General features: G+C 42.1%; 2 protein-coding genes across 2 annotated transcripts in view; both read left to right on the top strand.

Moving 5' to 3' along the window:
• The window catches only part of LOC308300770 (protein broad-minded-like), an 86,971-nt gene that overhangs the window by 47,410 nt on the left and 25,328 nt on the right, over positions 1-14,233 (top strand). Inside the window, exons 21-23 of the mRNA XM_080744671.1 lie at positions 696-799; positions 1,942-2,061; positions 2,562-2,650. Of these exons, the coding sequence (XP_080600797.1) occupies positions 696-799; positions 1,942-2,061; positions 2,562-2,650 (313 nt within the window). The remainder of the gene's footprint in view (positions 1-695; positions 800-1,941; positions 2,062-2,561; positions 2,651-14,233) is intronic.
• Positions 8,556-10,848, top strand: LOC308300278 (zinc finger protein RFP-like; the record flags this gene model as incomplete). The annotated part of the gene is made up of 2 exons (XM_080744098.1): positions 8,556-9,850; positions 10,791-10,848. The coding sequence occupies 2 exons, from the start codon at positions 8,556-8,558 to the stop codon at positions 10,846-10,848; spliced, it is 1,353 nt and encodes a 450-aa protein (XP_080600224.1).

The raw sequence follows: 14,233 nt of genomic DNA, 5'->3' as shown, positions 1-14,233 counted from the left end.
TAAAACACATTGTGGTATGGGAGTGAATCCATAGATAGATGGCTCACCCCAGGGGCGTCGCACCAAATTCTGGGCCCTGGGTACAAGGACTCACAGCGGGCCCCCCATGAATGTTCTTCATAGGGGGAGGGGGTTTAACCCATTTAGACTGGGAACGCATTATTACACATTTTCACGACTTTAAAAAAATAGTAGATCTACAAGCTCACAGCGCGGCACTCGGTGCTGCTCTGTGAGATTGAATATCTGCTATTTTTCAATAGCTAAAGTATAAAATAATTAAGGCCCCTCGACCTTGGGCCCTAGTAACTCAGTCCCACTTTAAAAAAAAATATGTCCTCTTTTACCTTTTTATGTAAAAAAAAACGCGCGAAAAGTGTCTGTCTTGGCCATGAATCCCTTTTATGCCCATATATGGAGATCCCTGCTCTGAGTATCTGACATCACTGTGATGTCACCTGTTTATGCCCATATATGGAGATCCCTGCTCTGAGTATCTGACATCACTGTGATGTCACCTGTGATGTCACAGTGATGTTTTGAATACATAAATGAATACATCTTTAATGATGATGTCACTGGGAGGTGGGTTTCTGAACTGTACATGATTACATTTGTTTGTGCTGCTATGAGTATTTGAGTACTTGTACTTGTGCTGCTATGAGTATTAGAGTAATGAACTACTTTCCCGACAGGTTTTGTCCAGGCTCTGGTGGTGGAGATGTGGGCGTGTCTGGAATGTGGGCGGGACCATGTGAGGGTGGAGCCCCCACAATGCACCCTGATGGACCGATCCAAGGTACACTAACACCCCCACAATGGACTGTACCAAGTACAACATTTTACACCCCCACAATGGACCATACCAAGTACAACATTTTACATTCACACAATGGACCATACCAAGTACAACATTTTACATTCCCACTATGGGCCATACCAAGTACAACATTTTACACCCCCACAATGGACCGTACCAAGTACAATAACACCCCCACAATGGACTGTACCAAATACAATATTATGCACCCCCCCTCAACATCAATACAAGCTAACACTGCAATATATCAACTCAAATACATGGAATGCATAGAAATAGTAATCTAAGAAAAACATAGGTAGACCACTCACCTGTTCAGTATTTTAGAAAAAAGCGAAGAAATATATTAAAAATGCTATATAAATGGCATGTATGGTCATTGAGGGTAGGCGAGTGCTACGGTAAGTGCTCTGGGCTAAGGTGGAGTCTGAAGAGGTGAGTCTTCAGACCACGGTGGAAGCTAGGGAGTGAGTCTGTTGTTCTAATGGAAGCTAGGGAGTGAGTCTGTAGTTCTAATGGAAGCTAGGGAGTGAGTCTGTTGTTTTAATGGAAGCTAGGGAGTGAGTCTGCAGTTCTAATGGAAGCTAGGGAGTGAGTCTGTAGTTCTAATGGAAGCTAGGGAGTGAGTCTGTTGTTTTAATGGAAGCTAGGGAGCGAGTCTGCAGTTCTAATGGAAGCTAGGGAGTGAGTCTGCAGTTCTAATGGAAGCTAGGGAGTGAGTCTGTAGTTCTAATGGAAGCTAGGGAGTGAGTCTGTAGTTCCAAGTGCGACAGGGAGTTTTTCCACAGTTTGGGGGCCAGGAGGGAGAAGAGTCCAGGACGAGTGGATTTTTGTCCTGGGGTTTTTAGCGAGGGTTCTGTCAGCATCCCTGTGTTGGCTGATCTGAGCGAACGGGTGGGGTTGTAGGGGTTGATCAGGTTTTGGAGGTATGGAGGAGCCGTACCTTTGGCTGCTTTGAAGACCCCCCCCCCCCTCCCTTCCTTCCTACTCCCTGTTGAATAGATAACGCTTTTATTTTATGATTATATTGTCACTATTACATTTTGACATTTTTTAAATGTAATCTCTCTCTCTCTCTCTCTCTCTCTCTCTCTCTCTCTCTCTCTCTCTCTCTCCCCCAGTCGTTCTTGTCTCTAGTGAACTTGTTGTCGTCCTTCCATTGTGTTGTGGAGCTGCTGGGGCAGAAGACCCTCCCCAACAAGACGGAGTACAGCCTGAGAGAGATGCCCCGGAGCATACCTGTAAGATCCATGACCCTAATTACCCTTACCCCTACCCCTGACCTTATCCCTATAACCCTTACCTAAACCCTATAACCCTACCCCTACAGCCTGAGAGAGACCCTGACCCTAATTACCCTTACCCCTAACCCAAATGCATTTGGGTCAGAATCAATGGGGGTACATTTAGGGTCAGGGGTTAGGGTCAGGGTTACATTCACCCCCATTGATTCTCACACAAATGCATTTTTTCCAATGTGACAAATACAAAAAAATATTATTGAACTCAAGTCTCCGTGGTGTGACTAATCAATAGAAAAAATAGATTTGGGGGGTGACCTCCTCCTTTAACAAATTGGGACTGTATGTTTGGGGTTTTCAAGTTTTCGTTTCACTCATTGAATGCATCTATAACTCAGGACTTTTAATTTGGTGATACCGGTCACTCGTTGAATGCATCTATAACTCAGGACTTTTAATTTGGTGATAGCGGTCACTCATAAGCTGCATTTCCTCCACAGGACTTGTTTGACAGACTGATCGCTGTCAACTCTGATGCAAAGATCCACTCTCTGTTCAACTATGAGCAGTCACACACATTTGGACTGAGGTGAGAATGATGGCGGCATTACATTACATTACATTACATTACATTACATGCATGCAGGCAGGCAGGCAGGCAGGCAGACTAACAGGCATGCCTGTAGTGGTGTAAAGTTACATTTACTTAAGTACTGTACTTTGAGGTATTCGTACTTTTACTTTTACTCCACTACATTTTTTAAACCTTTAGGTACTAGTTACTTTGCAGATATACATTATAATATTATAAATAAATACATAACCACTTTAGCCCTATCTTATACCGACGCTATTTGAAAATAGCAGATCTCCAAACTCACAATGTGTTTTTTTTACTTCATTTTTTTTCTTTTTTTTTTACATTTTACACGTTTACTTTTACTTTTGTGATGCCAGTTCCCCTGGTATCACAGGGATCTCCATATATGGCAATAAAGGGGATTTGGTTCCCCTGACATCACAGTGATTATATATTGGCATTCACAGATATGGGCTTAATATTGATGACTTCAGGGATCTCCATATATGGGCATAAAAGGGATTTGGTTCCCCTGGCACCACAGGGATCTCCATATCTCCATATATGGGCATAAAGGGATTTGTTCCCCTGACATCACAAGGATCTCCATTTATGGCAATAAGATGGATTTGGTTCCCATGACATCACAGTGATGACAGAGCGTGATGTCAGAGCATGAAAGTCAGTCAACAGAAAAGACAAGCGTTACCCATACAGACACGGGCAAGATGTGGCGGTTCTGATGGTAAACTGAAACCTATGGTCGCAACAAAAATGGGTGAAAGAAAATACAATCGCGATGAAAAAGCCATAGTTAGTAGGCCATACATGCCCTGCTTGTGCGAAAGGCGCAAGTTGGCACTAGGGTTGTTAGATGTGGCCTAAAAATAAAATCTCTATTTATTTCTCAGAAAATTCGATTTTCGATTCCGATTTCGATTTTTGGGGTAAAAAATAATACATTGTTTCAACTATGTTGTTTTCATTTAAAAATGCAAGGAAATGATTTTTATTTATTGTTTTATGTTTATTTTTTATACATAGCCAAATAGCAAAATGTAATAAAATAATAATAATAAAAATAAGGGTAATAATAATAATAATAACATAATAATAATAACTTTAGTTGCGCAACAATCACATACAGAAGTTAACTTAGTCCTCAGTGTTTCATTAGCAATAATGAGTGACAAAACAGCTTGCCGTGGCAACAGAGGAACAAGGCAAGTTGAACAAGGCTTGCTGGACAGCTCTTGGAGGACCGCTGGTGGCTGAGGCCCGTTTCAATTGAAACTGGTGAAACATAGCTAAGGCCGCCCCTGCACGGAGATGTTGATTGATTGTAAACGGATGCGAAGCGATTCGCTTCCCGACAGGGACAGTAGGACTACAGTAGGTGGGTAACACAGCATTAATAAGCTTCTTTCAAACTACAACAACAAGTTTACCAGCTCAGCAGCGTTTGTTCTGTTTGCTGCCTGTATGTAAGTGAGCGCGCATCAATGAGGTGAGCTCTGAGCTGGCCAGTCTGTGCGCTGCGCATCAAACAAAGGACACATCAGAGAGAAATTACATTAATTTGGTGTCTGACTTTGTCGTCCTGCTTTAGGAGGACTGGGCTGTGTACTTTTTGCCCTGTGCAAGGCTCCAATGAGTAAGAATTACCCTTATTAACACTTTGACTGCCACAATGTTAAGGGTTTTAAGGGTAAAACCCTTGCCACCATAGACGGCCATTCATTTTTGACGGAATAAATTGAAAATGGTAGGATGTACGAAAATTTACAAAAAAAAGAATATAGAGTCGGAACCTTAGCTTTCACCATAAAAATTTCGTCCTGCTGTGGTGTTCTGCTGTGGAGAAACCTGAGGGAGAGCGAAAGCTGTACAGATGAAAAAGGAGCATCAGAAATTTACTTTCTGAGATAATTGAGGTCAAAGGAAAAAAACTTTCAGAAGCCCTAGAAACAAATTGGTAAATGGTACAAGAACACAGTACCTCTAAATGAAGAACAGGGTGCCGGCCATAATGCTGTAAAAAAAAAAGTTAAAAAAAGTTGTACCGTGGTCTAGTTATAAGGCAGGAAAGTGGAAGAAGCCAGGAGACTGACAGAGGCTCTTTTTTCATCTTCCCAGGATGAAGGAGAGACAGAGTAGAATCCACTGTGTTTTGACCTGGGATTTTTTATTCAAGCCTTCAGTTAGACATCAGACATCTCAAAAATAAAGATAAAAACTCTGATAAAGATTAAAAAAAAACTTTACATTGCTGTTTCACTTCAGTATAGTTGTAGATGTGTTCCATTGCAATCATCATTTTAGTCACTTCAAACTAAAACGGTCAAACTACCCTGAGCAATTCAAAGTCATAATACATAAAATTCAATAAAAATTGATGTACATTCATATGGAAATGTTTGTATTGACAAAGTCAAGCCAACTGCGACAAACTTCACCATGTTAGAATCCAGACCAGGCAACTGCAAGTAAGAGTAATTATGAAAAAAAAAAACATAATTACCATAAGGTATATATAATTATTTGCTATACATTTTATATACACAGGTACATATATTTCCAAAATAGCAGATCTACAAGCTCATAGCCCGGCACCGCGCTATGAGCTTGTAGATCTGCCATTTACATATGATGCCTAATAGCCGATCTACAAGCTCATAGCCCAGCAAGGCACTATGAGCTTAGTATTTTCATGGCTCTCCTTTTAGTAGACCTTGTACCAGTGAACTGTACCGTCATGAAACTGTACCTTTTCCTATGCAAACTTCTAATAAAGTCTTCAATCAATCAATCAATCCCTTCTTTGTATTTACCTACTGTATGTTTTTATACTGTTTTTTATTTCCCCCTTTTTTCCTGACTATGATCTACTGCATAGTACTGTGTTCTATCCGTCTGTCATTCAATGTTATATGAGATACTGCAATGGTTTACTATGGAAATAAGCCTAGTCTTTTCATGGATCTCATGATCTCCTTTTAGTAGACCTTGTACCAGTGAACTGTACCGTCATGAAACTGTACCTTTTCCTATGCAAACTTCTAATAAAGTCTTCAATCAATCAATCAATCAATCAATCAATCAATCAATCTCTCTCTCCCCAACTTTCTCTCTTGTATCATGGCTGTAAGGTTGGTTCTCTAGCGAAAAGAAAAAAAAAAGAGAGAGAGAGAGAGAGAGAGAGAGAGAGAGAGAGAGGAAGAGAGAGAGGAAATCTGAGCAGGCTTAGCAAACAACGTTGTCACCACTTCGATTGGTTACTTTTAGAATAAAACACGATAAAACTATAAAACTACAATGAGGATTACCACTGGGATTCTTTTTCGATCTCCATCTCGCTGGATTGGTCAGACTGCGACGTTTGCGAGTGACTTATAGTGGTTGTTTTGCTGGGATGTGTTTGTTTTGCACTAAATGGAGCATCTGTCCTCCTTTCTCACCAAGCTAAGCTAAAGAGGCGTCAATTGGGTATGGCAAGCTATGGCAGCTGCCACCTTGGCTACAGGGGGAATATAATAAAATGTACTGTAATCGTGCCTGTTGTAAAGGTATGGTAACATGACTGGTGTCTTGCACGCGAGCCTCGCGCGCGTGAAAGACAACAGTCATGTTGCCATAACTTAGCTTTTTCTGAACTGACGCCGCTGAGCTAAACGCCCTGCTCGATCGGTGGTCCGCGCGCGGACCACCTGTTGTGATCCGAGATGAGCATAATCATCTCTCATCTCATGCTTGCTCTCGGAGCGACGTCGGCGACCCCCCAAACACGCCAATACACCACTGTATGTATCAATCAATCAATCTAGCAACAACCACTTACTTTATATAGCAGTTCTTTTCGCTGCGACGCCGCGGCTCGGTGGTCCCTGGTGGCCTGGTCGATGAACCATGACGATCCAGTAAAACTTTTCAGATCACATGTAACGGCTGTAGAAGTAGTCCTCAGTAGTATAGTAAAGCACTAAACTAAACCCCCCCCCAAACACATGGCTGCTGCTCCTTGCCGTGAATGCCGTCCATCCAGCAATCCCAGGCCTGGGGAGGACGGTCATGTACCAAATCACCATGGTAACACAAGGTAACACAAGCTGATTGGCCACACAATGGTAACCATGGTGATTTTAGTCATTCCAGGGCCCAGGACGGCTGAATCCAAGCGTCAGTGATGCGTGATTACGGGTCCAACTGGGAAAGATGGATAACCACGCCCCGGACTCATTTTTGAAGCTTGTGATTGGCTGAACCGGACGTAGGGAGCGCTCCGTTGTAGTCACTTGGACCGCGCGAGGTGCACCAAAACCCAATTATCATGGCGTTTATCGTGCGCTTGCCCAGGCCTTACGGCCTGGGCATAAATATAACGATTGCATTCACCACGGCTTCGTAACTCGCGCGGCGCTCCGCCGGCCGCGCGGCCCTGGCCCGCTCTTCGCGGCCACTCGCGCCTGCGGCGCTCGGGGGCGAAGAGCAGGACCAAGGTCCGCTGGCCTTCGCGCCGCTTGCAGTGTCGTGGGACAATAACTGTGAAAACGAGCGCTCTATGCCGTTTCCATCCATCTTTCCCAGTTGGATCCGTAATCACGCGTCAGTGATACATATGCTCCTAATCTTGTGTTAATTAAAAAAAAGACATTCCGGCGTCAACTGACGCCGGTGGCAGCGCGGGGGGGGTAAAAACGTGACGTCATATGACCTCCGTGGCGGTCAAAGTGTTAAAGTGAAACTCGATTTGACGATTTTCTTATTTTTTAAATCGTCCAATGAAAAAAAAACGGATTTCGATTAAAAATCTATTAATCAAAAAACCTGGGCAGAGTGCTGTTCTGATTGTATAAATGATACAGGTCAAGTAGGACACTTTCTGGTCAGTGACATTTTGCTACATATTAGAATATGAGGCTGTTTGGTCATCAGGCCTAGACTCTGAGACACTCTGCTACATGGGCATAAAAGGATATAAAAATGACCATTTATGGGCACAAAAGGGTAACAGACAGACAGATATAGACATGGCCATATATGGGCATAAAAGAAGACACATCAGATGACTATGGAAATGTCCTTATATGGGCCTAAAAGGGACACAGACAGACAGACAGATATAGAGATGTTGGACGACACAGAAATTTGGACGTGAATAAAGACCCAAAATTCCATATATGGTAAATGACCTACCTGGTCATATTATGGGCATGAAGGGGACAAGGACTGACAGATATAGAATTGTCCATATACGGGCATAAAAGGACACAGACAGACAGATTTTTAGAAATGTCCATATTTGGACATAAAAGGGGCAAAGACAGACCTTTGCAGAAATCTCCATATATGGGCATAAAAGGGACACCGACAAATACAGACATCTCCATATATGGGCATAAAAGAGACACAGACATACAATGATCTCCATATATGGCCATAACTAACTAATCTATGTCTGACATCATGGACTCCATATGTGGGCGTGGCTTTCCTGGAACTACATTGGTGAGTCATGCTGACATCACTGTGACGAGGTCATAATGTATAGAGTATAAAGAGTGATGTCATGGCATGGTATGGTAAAGAGTGTCAGCCAGAGTCCAGAGTCTCAGTGTTGTCGACTCAAACAACCAACAAACACAACTTAAAGTCCCAAAGCCATTCTTCAGGACAGACATCCAACTTCTATCTGCTAGAAATGGCGTTTGGCAGCATTCTCCTGTCTGAAGAGCAGCTACGTTGTGTCATCTGTCAGGATGTGTTCACTGATCCAATCACCACTCCATGTGGACACAACTACTGCAGAAGCTGCATCACACGGTACTGGGAGACTAGTCATGTGTGTCGGTGTCCACTGTGTACAAAAACCTTCTATGATAGACTAACATTCTCTGTTAATAAATTCCTCTCTGAGATGGCCGATCAGTTCAGGGAGATACAGCAGAGAGCTGCTGCGCCAGATGAAGTCTCCTGTGGCTTCTGTTCTCCCTTCGTCAAGCTGAAGGCTGTGAAGTCCTGCCTGGTCTGTCAGATCTCCTACTGTGAGACTCACCTGGAGCCTCATCACAGAGTCACTGCGTTCAAACAACACAAGCTCATAGACCCTGTGAAGGACCTGGAGGACTTTATGTGTCCCAAACATGAGCGACCTCTGGAGCTGTTCTGTAAGACTGACCACATGTGTGTCTGTCAGTTCTGCACCGAGTCAGACCACAGGTCCCATCACACTGTATCTCTGGTTGAAGGAATGAAGGCTGAGCTCAGAAAGACAGAGGCTGAAGTCCAGCAGATGATCCAAGAGAGACTAGTGAAGATTCAGGAGGTCAAACACTCAGTAGAGCTCAGCCAGAAAGACACAGACAGAGAGAAAGCAGACAGTGTGCAGATCCTCACTGCTTTGTCTGTGAGGACAACTGTGGCTCAGCTGGAGAAGACTCTCTGTCAGGAGATGGAGAAGCTTTATGATGCTGAGCTGAGGAGCATCCAGCAATATGTAGTGGATGTGACTCTGGACCCTGATACATCTCATCCCTGGCTCACCCTGTCTGAGGATGGAAAACAAGTGAGTCATGGAGACATATGGAAGGATGTCCCAGACAACACAGAGAGATTCTCTCTGTATGTCGATGTATTAGGAAAACAAAGCATCTCCTCGGGAAGCTTTTACTATGAGGTTCAGGTTAAAGGGAAGACTGACTGGACTGTAGGAGTGGCCAGAGAGTACATCATCAGGAAGGGACGGATCACACTGATCCCCAACAATGGTTTCTGGACTATAGGGTTGATTACTAGAAATGAGTACTGGACTAATGCTGGCCCTGCTGTCCACCTCCTTGTAAGAGAGAAGCTCCAGAAAGTGGGAGTGTTTGTGGATTATGAGGAGGGTCTGGTCTCCTTTTATGATGTGGAGGCCAGAGTTCATCTCCACTCTTTCACTGGTTGCACCTTCACTGAGAAACTCTATCCATACTTCAGTCCCTGTCTTCATGATGGTGGTAGAAACTCTGCTCCTCTGATCATCTCTCCTGTCATTCCTTCCATTCAGGAGGTCAAACACTCAGTAGAGCTCAGGCAGAAGGACATTGACAAAGAGATAACAGACACATGTGTGCATGTCTTTGCTGCTCTGAGGAGCTGTGTTGAAAAGCAGGCAACAACAGAGAAACAGGCTGAAGGCTTCATCAAAGATCTGCAAAATGAAATCACTCAGTTAGAGAAGAGAATCTGTGAGCTGAAGCAGCTCTCACACACTGAAGACCTCCTCCACCTCCTCCAGAACTTCACATCCATCAACACCCCTCCACCCACCAAGGACTGGACAAAGGTCACTGTCCATCAGTCTTCGTATGTGGGGACTGTGAGGACACCCGTGGCTCAGCTGGAGAAGACACTCAGTCACGTGATAGAGATGACATTCACTGCAATATGCAGTGAATATGACTCCGGACCCTGATATAGCACATCCCAAACTCACCCTGTCTGAGGATGTAAAACAAGTGAATAATGTGAATAATCTACAAAACAAAATCAAGAGATTCTCACAAATCTCACGAATACAAATAGATTATATACAGGTCACTGTGTTTTAGGAAGACAAAACGTCACTTCAGAAAGGTTTTACTATGAGGTTCAGGTTAAAGGGAAGACTGAATGGGATGTAAGAGTTCAAGGATCAAGGGTTCAAGGTTGTACTTTATTTATTGTTGTGTCTTTTGTACAGGTACATAAGAGTAAAACTTTTTTTTGTTCGGCTTCCTTCAGACAATGCAGTGGTATAAAATAACAGCAAAACAACAAAAACAACCCATCTAAAGATAAAATTGTCCCATCCTAATTTACGGTACACTTTAAGACATAATAAAGCCATAATAAGAAATAATGTGTTGGTAATTAGAACTAATATGTTTTATTAGACAGAAACAAAGACAGAATAGCAGAAAGAGCGGATACATTCTCTGGCACCGGGCACCTGGCAGTTCGACCATCAGTCGTGCTGCATCGCTGGCGATAGGACCGGCGGCCGCCGCACGGAACTGTAGGTAGGACCGGCATCGCTGGTAACTGTAGTGGCAGCCACCACCGTACGGAACGGCAGTTTACTGCAACCGAACACATCACGTCTTGCTTAGTGTTCCCTGATTTTGCTCAGCATGCTCAGAAAGCTTGCACGAAATGCAGGGAACATCTCAGAAAGCGGAGCCCTTTAACGCCAAGATTAAATGAAAAATATGCAAGTTTTTGTGTACACAAAAACATTCCCCCCTCCGCCTCCCCTCTATGACAGGCATCAAACAGGTAGTTGTCTTTGATGCTTTCATTGATTAAAGAGATCACTAACGAGGACTTGACAATTTTATGGCCCAATCAATTACCTTAGTGCACAACCCCTTTGAAGTTCAAAGGGAGCAATTAAGAGCTCTGCACCCAAAAAACTGATTCAACCCCCCTATAAATGTGACACATATAAATTATGTTTGCTTTATTTAATTACTTCACTTCAAGGCATAAGCATATACATTTAATTGATATAACTCAAATATTATTAATAGTGCCAGATGTGATACATTTACATTATGTTGGCTTTATTTAAATGTATTTAATTATAATATATACAAATGTATTGAATTGATGTAACTGAACAAATATTAATCGTGCTTACCTTAAATATATACATTTACAATATATGCATTTTTATTAAATTGTTCCAACTCAAATGTAATTAATAGTGCTTATACAAAATCTATTCATTTAACATTATGCATTTATATTACATTCATGTAACTCAAATCTTAGTAATGGAATTTAAAAACACATTGAAAATGAGTTCCAATGAAAACTCCCAGAGTCCCATAAACCACGCCTCTCACCAATTTTATTGAGTAGTTTTTAAGGCTGAAATCATTCTGAGAATATTGTTTGAATCCAACTCAATTTTATTAAGTACATTTTACAGATCTGAGAAGTGACTCCAGCCCTTTCCCTTGATTGGTCAAATAAGTTGGTCACATGTTATGCAAAGCATGCTGGGAACAGCATTTTTCTAGGTTTTCAGGGAAATGTTTAAGCTTTCGGGAGCTAAAAATGCTAAATGTATCATATCAATGTGTCTGCCTTGGCAAGATGACTGTCATATGTCAGAATTTGATTTGTCAGTATTTGAGCCTAAACCCTAACCCTAACTGCTAGGCTGCTAGTTTAAGCTTGAGCTCCCTCCCCATGCTAGGCTAAAAGAGAAGAACTCATGGTAACTTTGAGGTTATTGCGTTGATTTTCTCTTAAATGTTCTGATTATTCAATAATCACTGCTATTGCATATATCCATTATGCATCTGTATGTTGATATTGTAAAACTTGAAACAAATCATCCAGAAGAAAACCTGAAACCGAACTCTTCTTATGTAAATGTAAAAGTATTTTATTTATCTTAGCTTAATTCCATAAAAATGAGTTGAACCAACACATTTACGTTAACATTTGTTTGAGTTGGACAAACGTAAATTAATTAAGTTCATATAATTAACTTGGCTTAAGTTAATGAAAATGAGTTGGACTAATTGAACAACATGCATTGCATTGAATGTAGATTTGACTTGGGACTACATATATCCCATATATAAATTTACTCATATAAAATGGGTGGAAAAGTTTCACACATTTAAAATGTGTTCAACTGAGAGATTATTTTTTTGGGTGTGGCTGAGCTCCCCCTGACAAAAACGTCCCTCCACTGTTTCTGTTGACATTTAATGTCAACATAAAGAGTGGAACAGAACAGAAATACAGCCAGGGGATGTGTCTTTCTGCAAGGAAACACCCCAACACAATAATATAGTTACTGATGAAGGGAAATGACTGCTAGAAATGTATATTTTTGAATAGTCTTAAAGTTACATATACGTAATTCCTTTAAAGGTGATACACCATGCATTTAAAAAGTAATTATGTCATATTGTTTATGTCCCAAAAACGTTTTTCAAAAGGTTTGAGGCTAAATTACCACTCCTGAATAGAGAGCCTCTCTCATTTTTGAATGGCTCTCAGAGCATTTTCAGCTGCAGTACCACCTTTGACCTGAACTGCGCCACCACCCCCCCTCCCAAAAAGTTTTTTTTTCTTCAAAAACCAGAGAAAGACACAATGGTCAGACATGGGACTTTGTGAGGATAGAAGGTGCTAGTGTAGCATCTGACATGAAAAATAATACTGATATTAATACTAGATACTAATATCAAAAAATAGGGATTGTCCACAGAACTTCAAAAGTAAATGTTGCTTGTTTATTCATCGTCCAACAAAAGTATACATCCTTAATCAAAGTAAAAATCTTCTTCTGAGGTTCCTTTCCAATTCTCAGCAAATAGCATATTTTCCTTTTAATGTTGAACTCACAACATTGTTTCCCCAATTAGAATTTAGCTCCGGACCGGTACGGAGGAGCCATGTCAACCTCCGTTTCTGTTGACAATGACTCCCGATTGACAGTGAATACCCCGTTATATGGGCCAGAGCGACCATAAAGCAAGCCCCCACAATAGAGGAGAGAGGAGGCAGGTGGCAGTTCTCATCAGCTGATTGCCCAGCTTTGTATGTCAAAGTACATATGAAAATTCTTAATTTACGTGTCATGTTAAGTGCCTATGGTCAGCTAATCCAATTAATGTCTGACCATCCCCACTGACCCGGGGTTACTTAGAAGTTATAACCCTTGCTGCAGGAGAATAGAACCAACTAAGCAATATCATTAGCTATTTGCTGAGAACTCAAAGATACATCACACAGATATATTAACATATTAGTTCGTTTATTATGCATCACTTCTGGGACCACAAAAAAAGGTTTTAAAATAGGAAAAGTGAAATTTCATGGTGTATCACCTTTAACTGTATTCCATTTATGCAATAAATGGTTAAACCTAGCCTGATACTTCAGTCCGCACATCACCACCCCCTGTTAGTGGGTGGTGTGTAGTGTGGACTGAACCCGGAGATATTTTATTTTATTTCAAGCGCGCCTGAAGAGCGGGCGCATTGAATGGGCCAATCAGGGCTGTAGACTTGAGGCACGTGGTATGCTGGTCCGGTCCCAGCCCCCTCCCTTCGGAGCTGTTCTGCCCACGTGAGATTCTGTAGTGGACTCTGATTGGTGCTCTTCTGCCCACGTGAGCCTCTAGTGGACTCTGATTGGTCCGTGAAAACTGTCATGGCGGAGTCAGACTCGACTCGAATTCTTTTAATAAACAATACAATAGTGCCGTTTCATTACGTTTTAATACCATTTTGCACTAACGTAAACATGCAGTCATATAATATGTTATGAGAAATAACGTATTTTTGCAATGTCACGCCGCGTCGCCGTCTGCGACACACGGGGCTGTGTGTGTGTATGTGTGTGTGTGTGTGTGACGTCAATAGGCTTTACCCCGCCCCCGCTGAAGTAGAATCTACGTCCCCAGGCTCAGACTCAATCCCAAAACGAAGTGTGTGATTGAGTCTGGCGCTGGCAGTCAGGCTAGGTTAAACCTACTTTGACGTGAGTGGTCCTGACTAAATTAACCATTAACGTGTGTGTGTTATGCTTTTGAAACTGATATTA

The sequence above is a fragment of the Nannobrachium achirus genome (genome assembly GCF_963921795.1).
Source record: "Nannobrachium achirus genome assembly, chromosome: 16".
NCBI classification, from domain to species: Eukaryota; Metazoa; Chordata; class Actinopteri; order Myctophiformes; family Myctophidae; genus Nannobrachium; species Nannobrachium achirus.
This window is presented reverse-complemented; position numbering and strand designations above follow the sequence as displayed.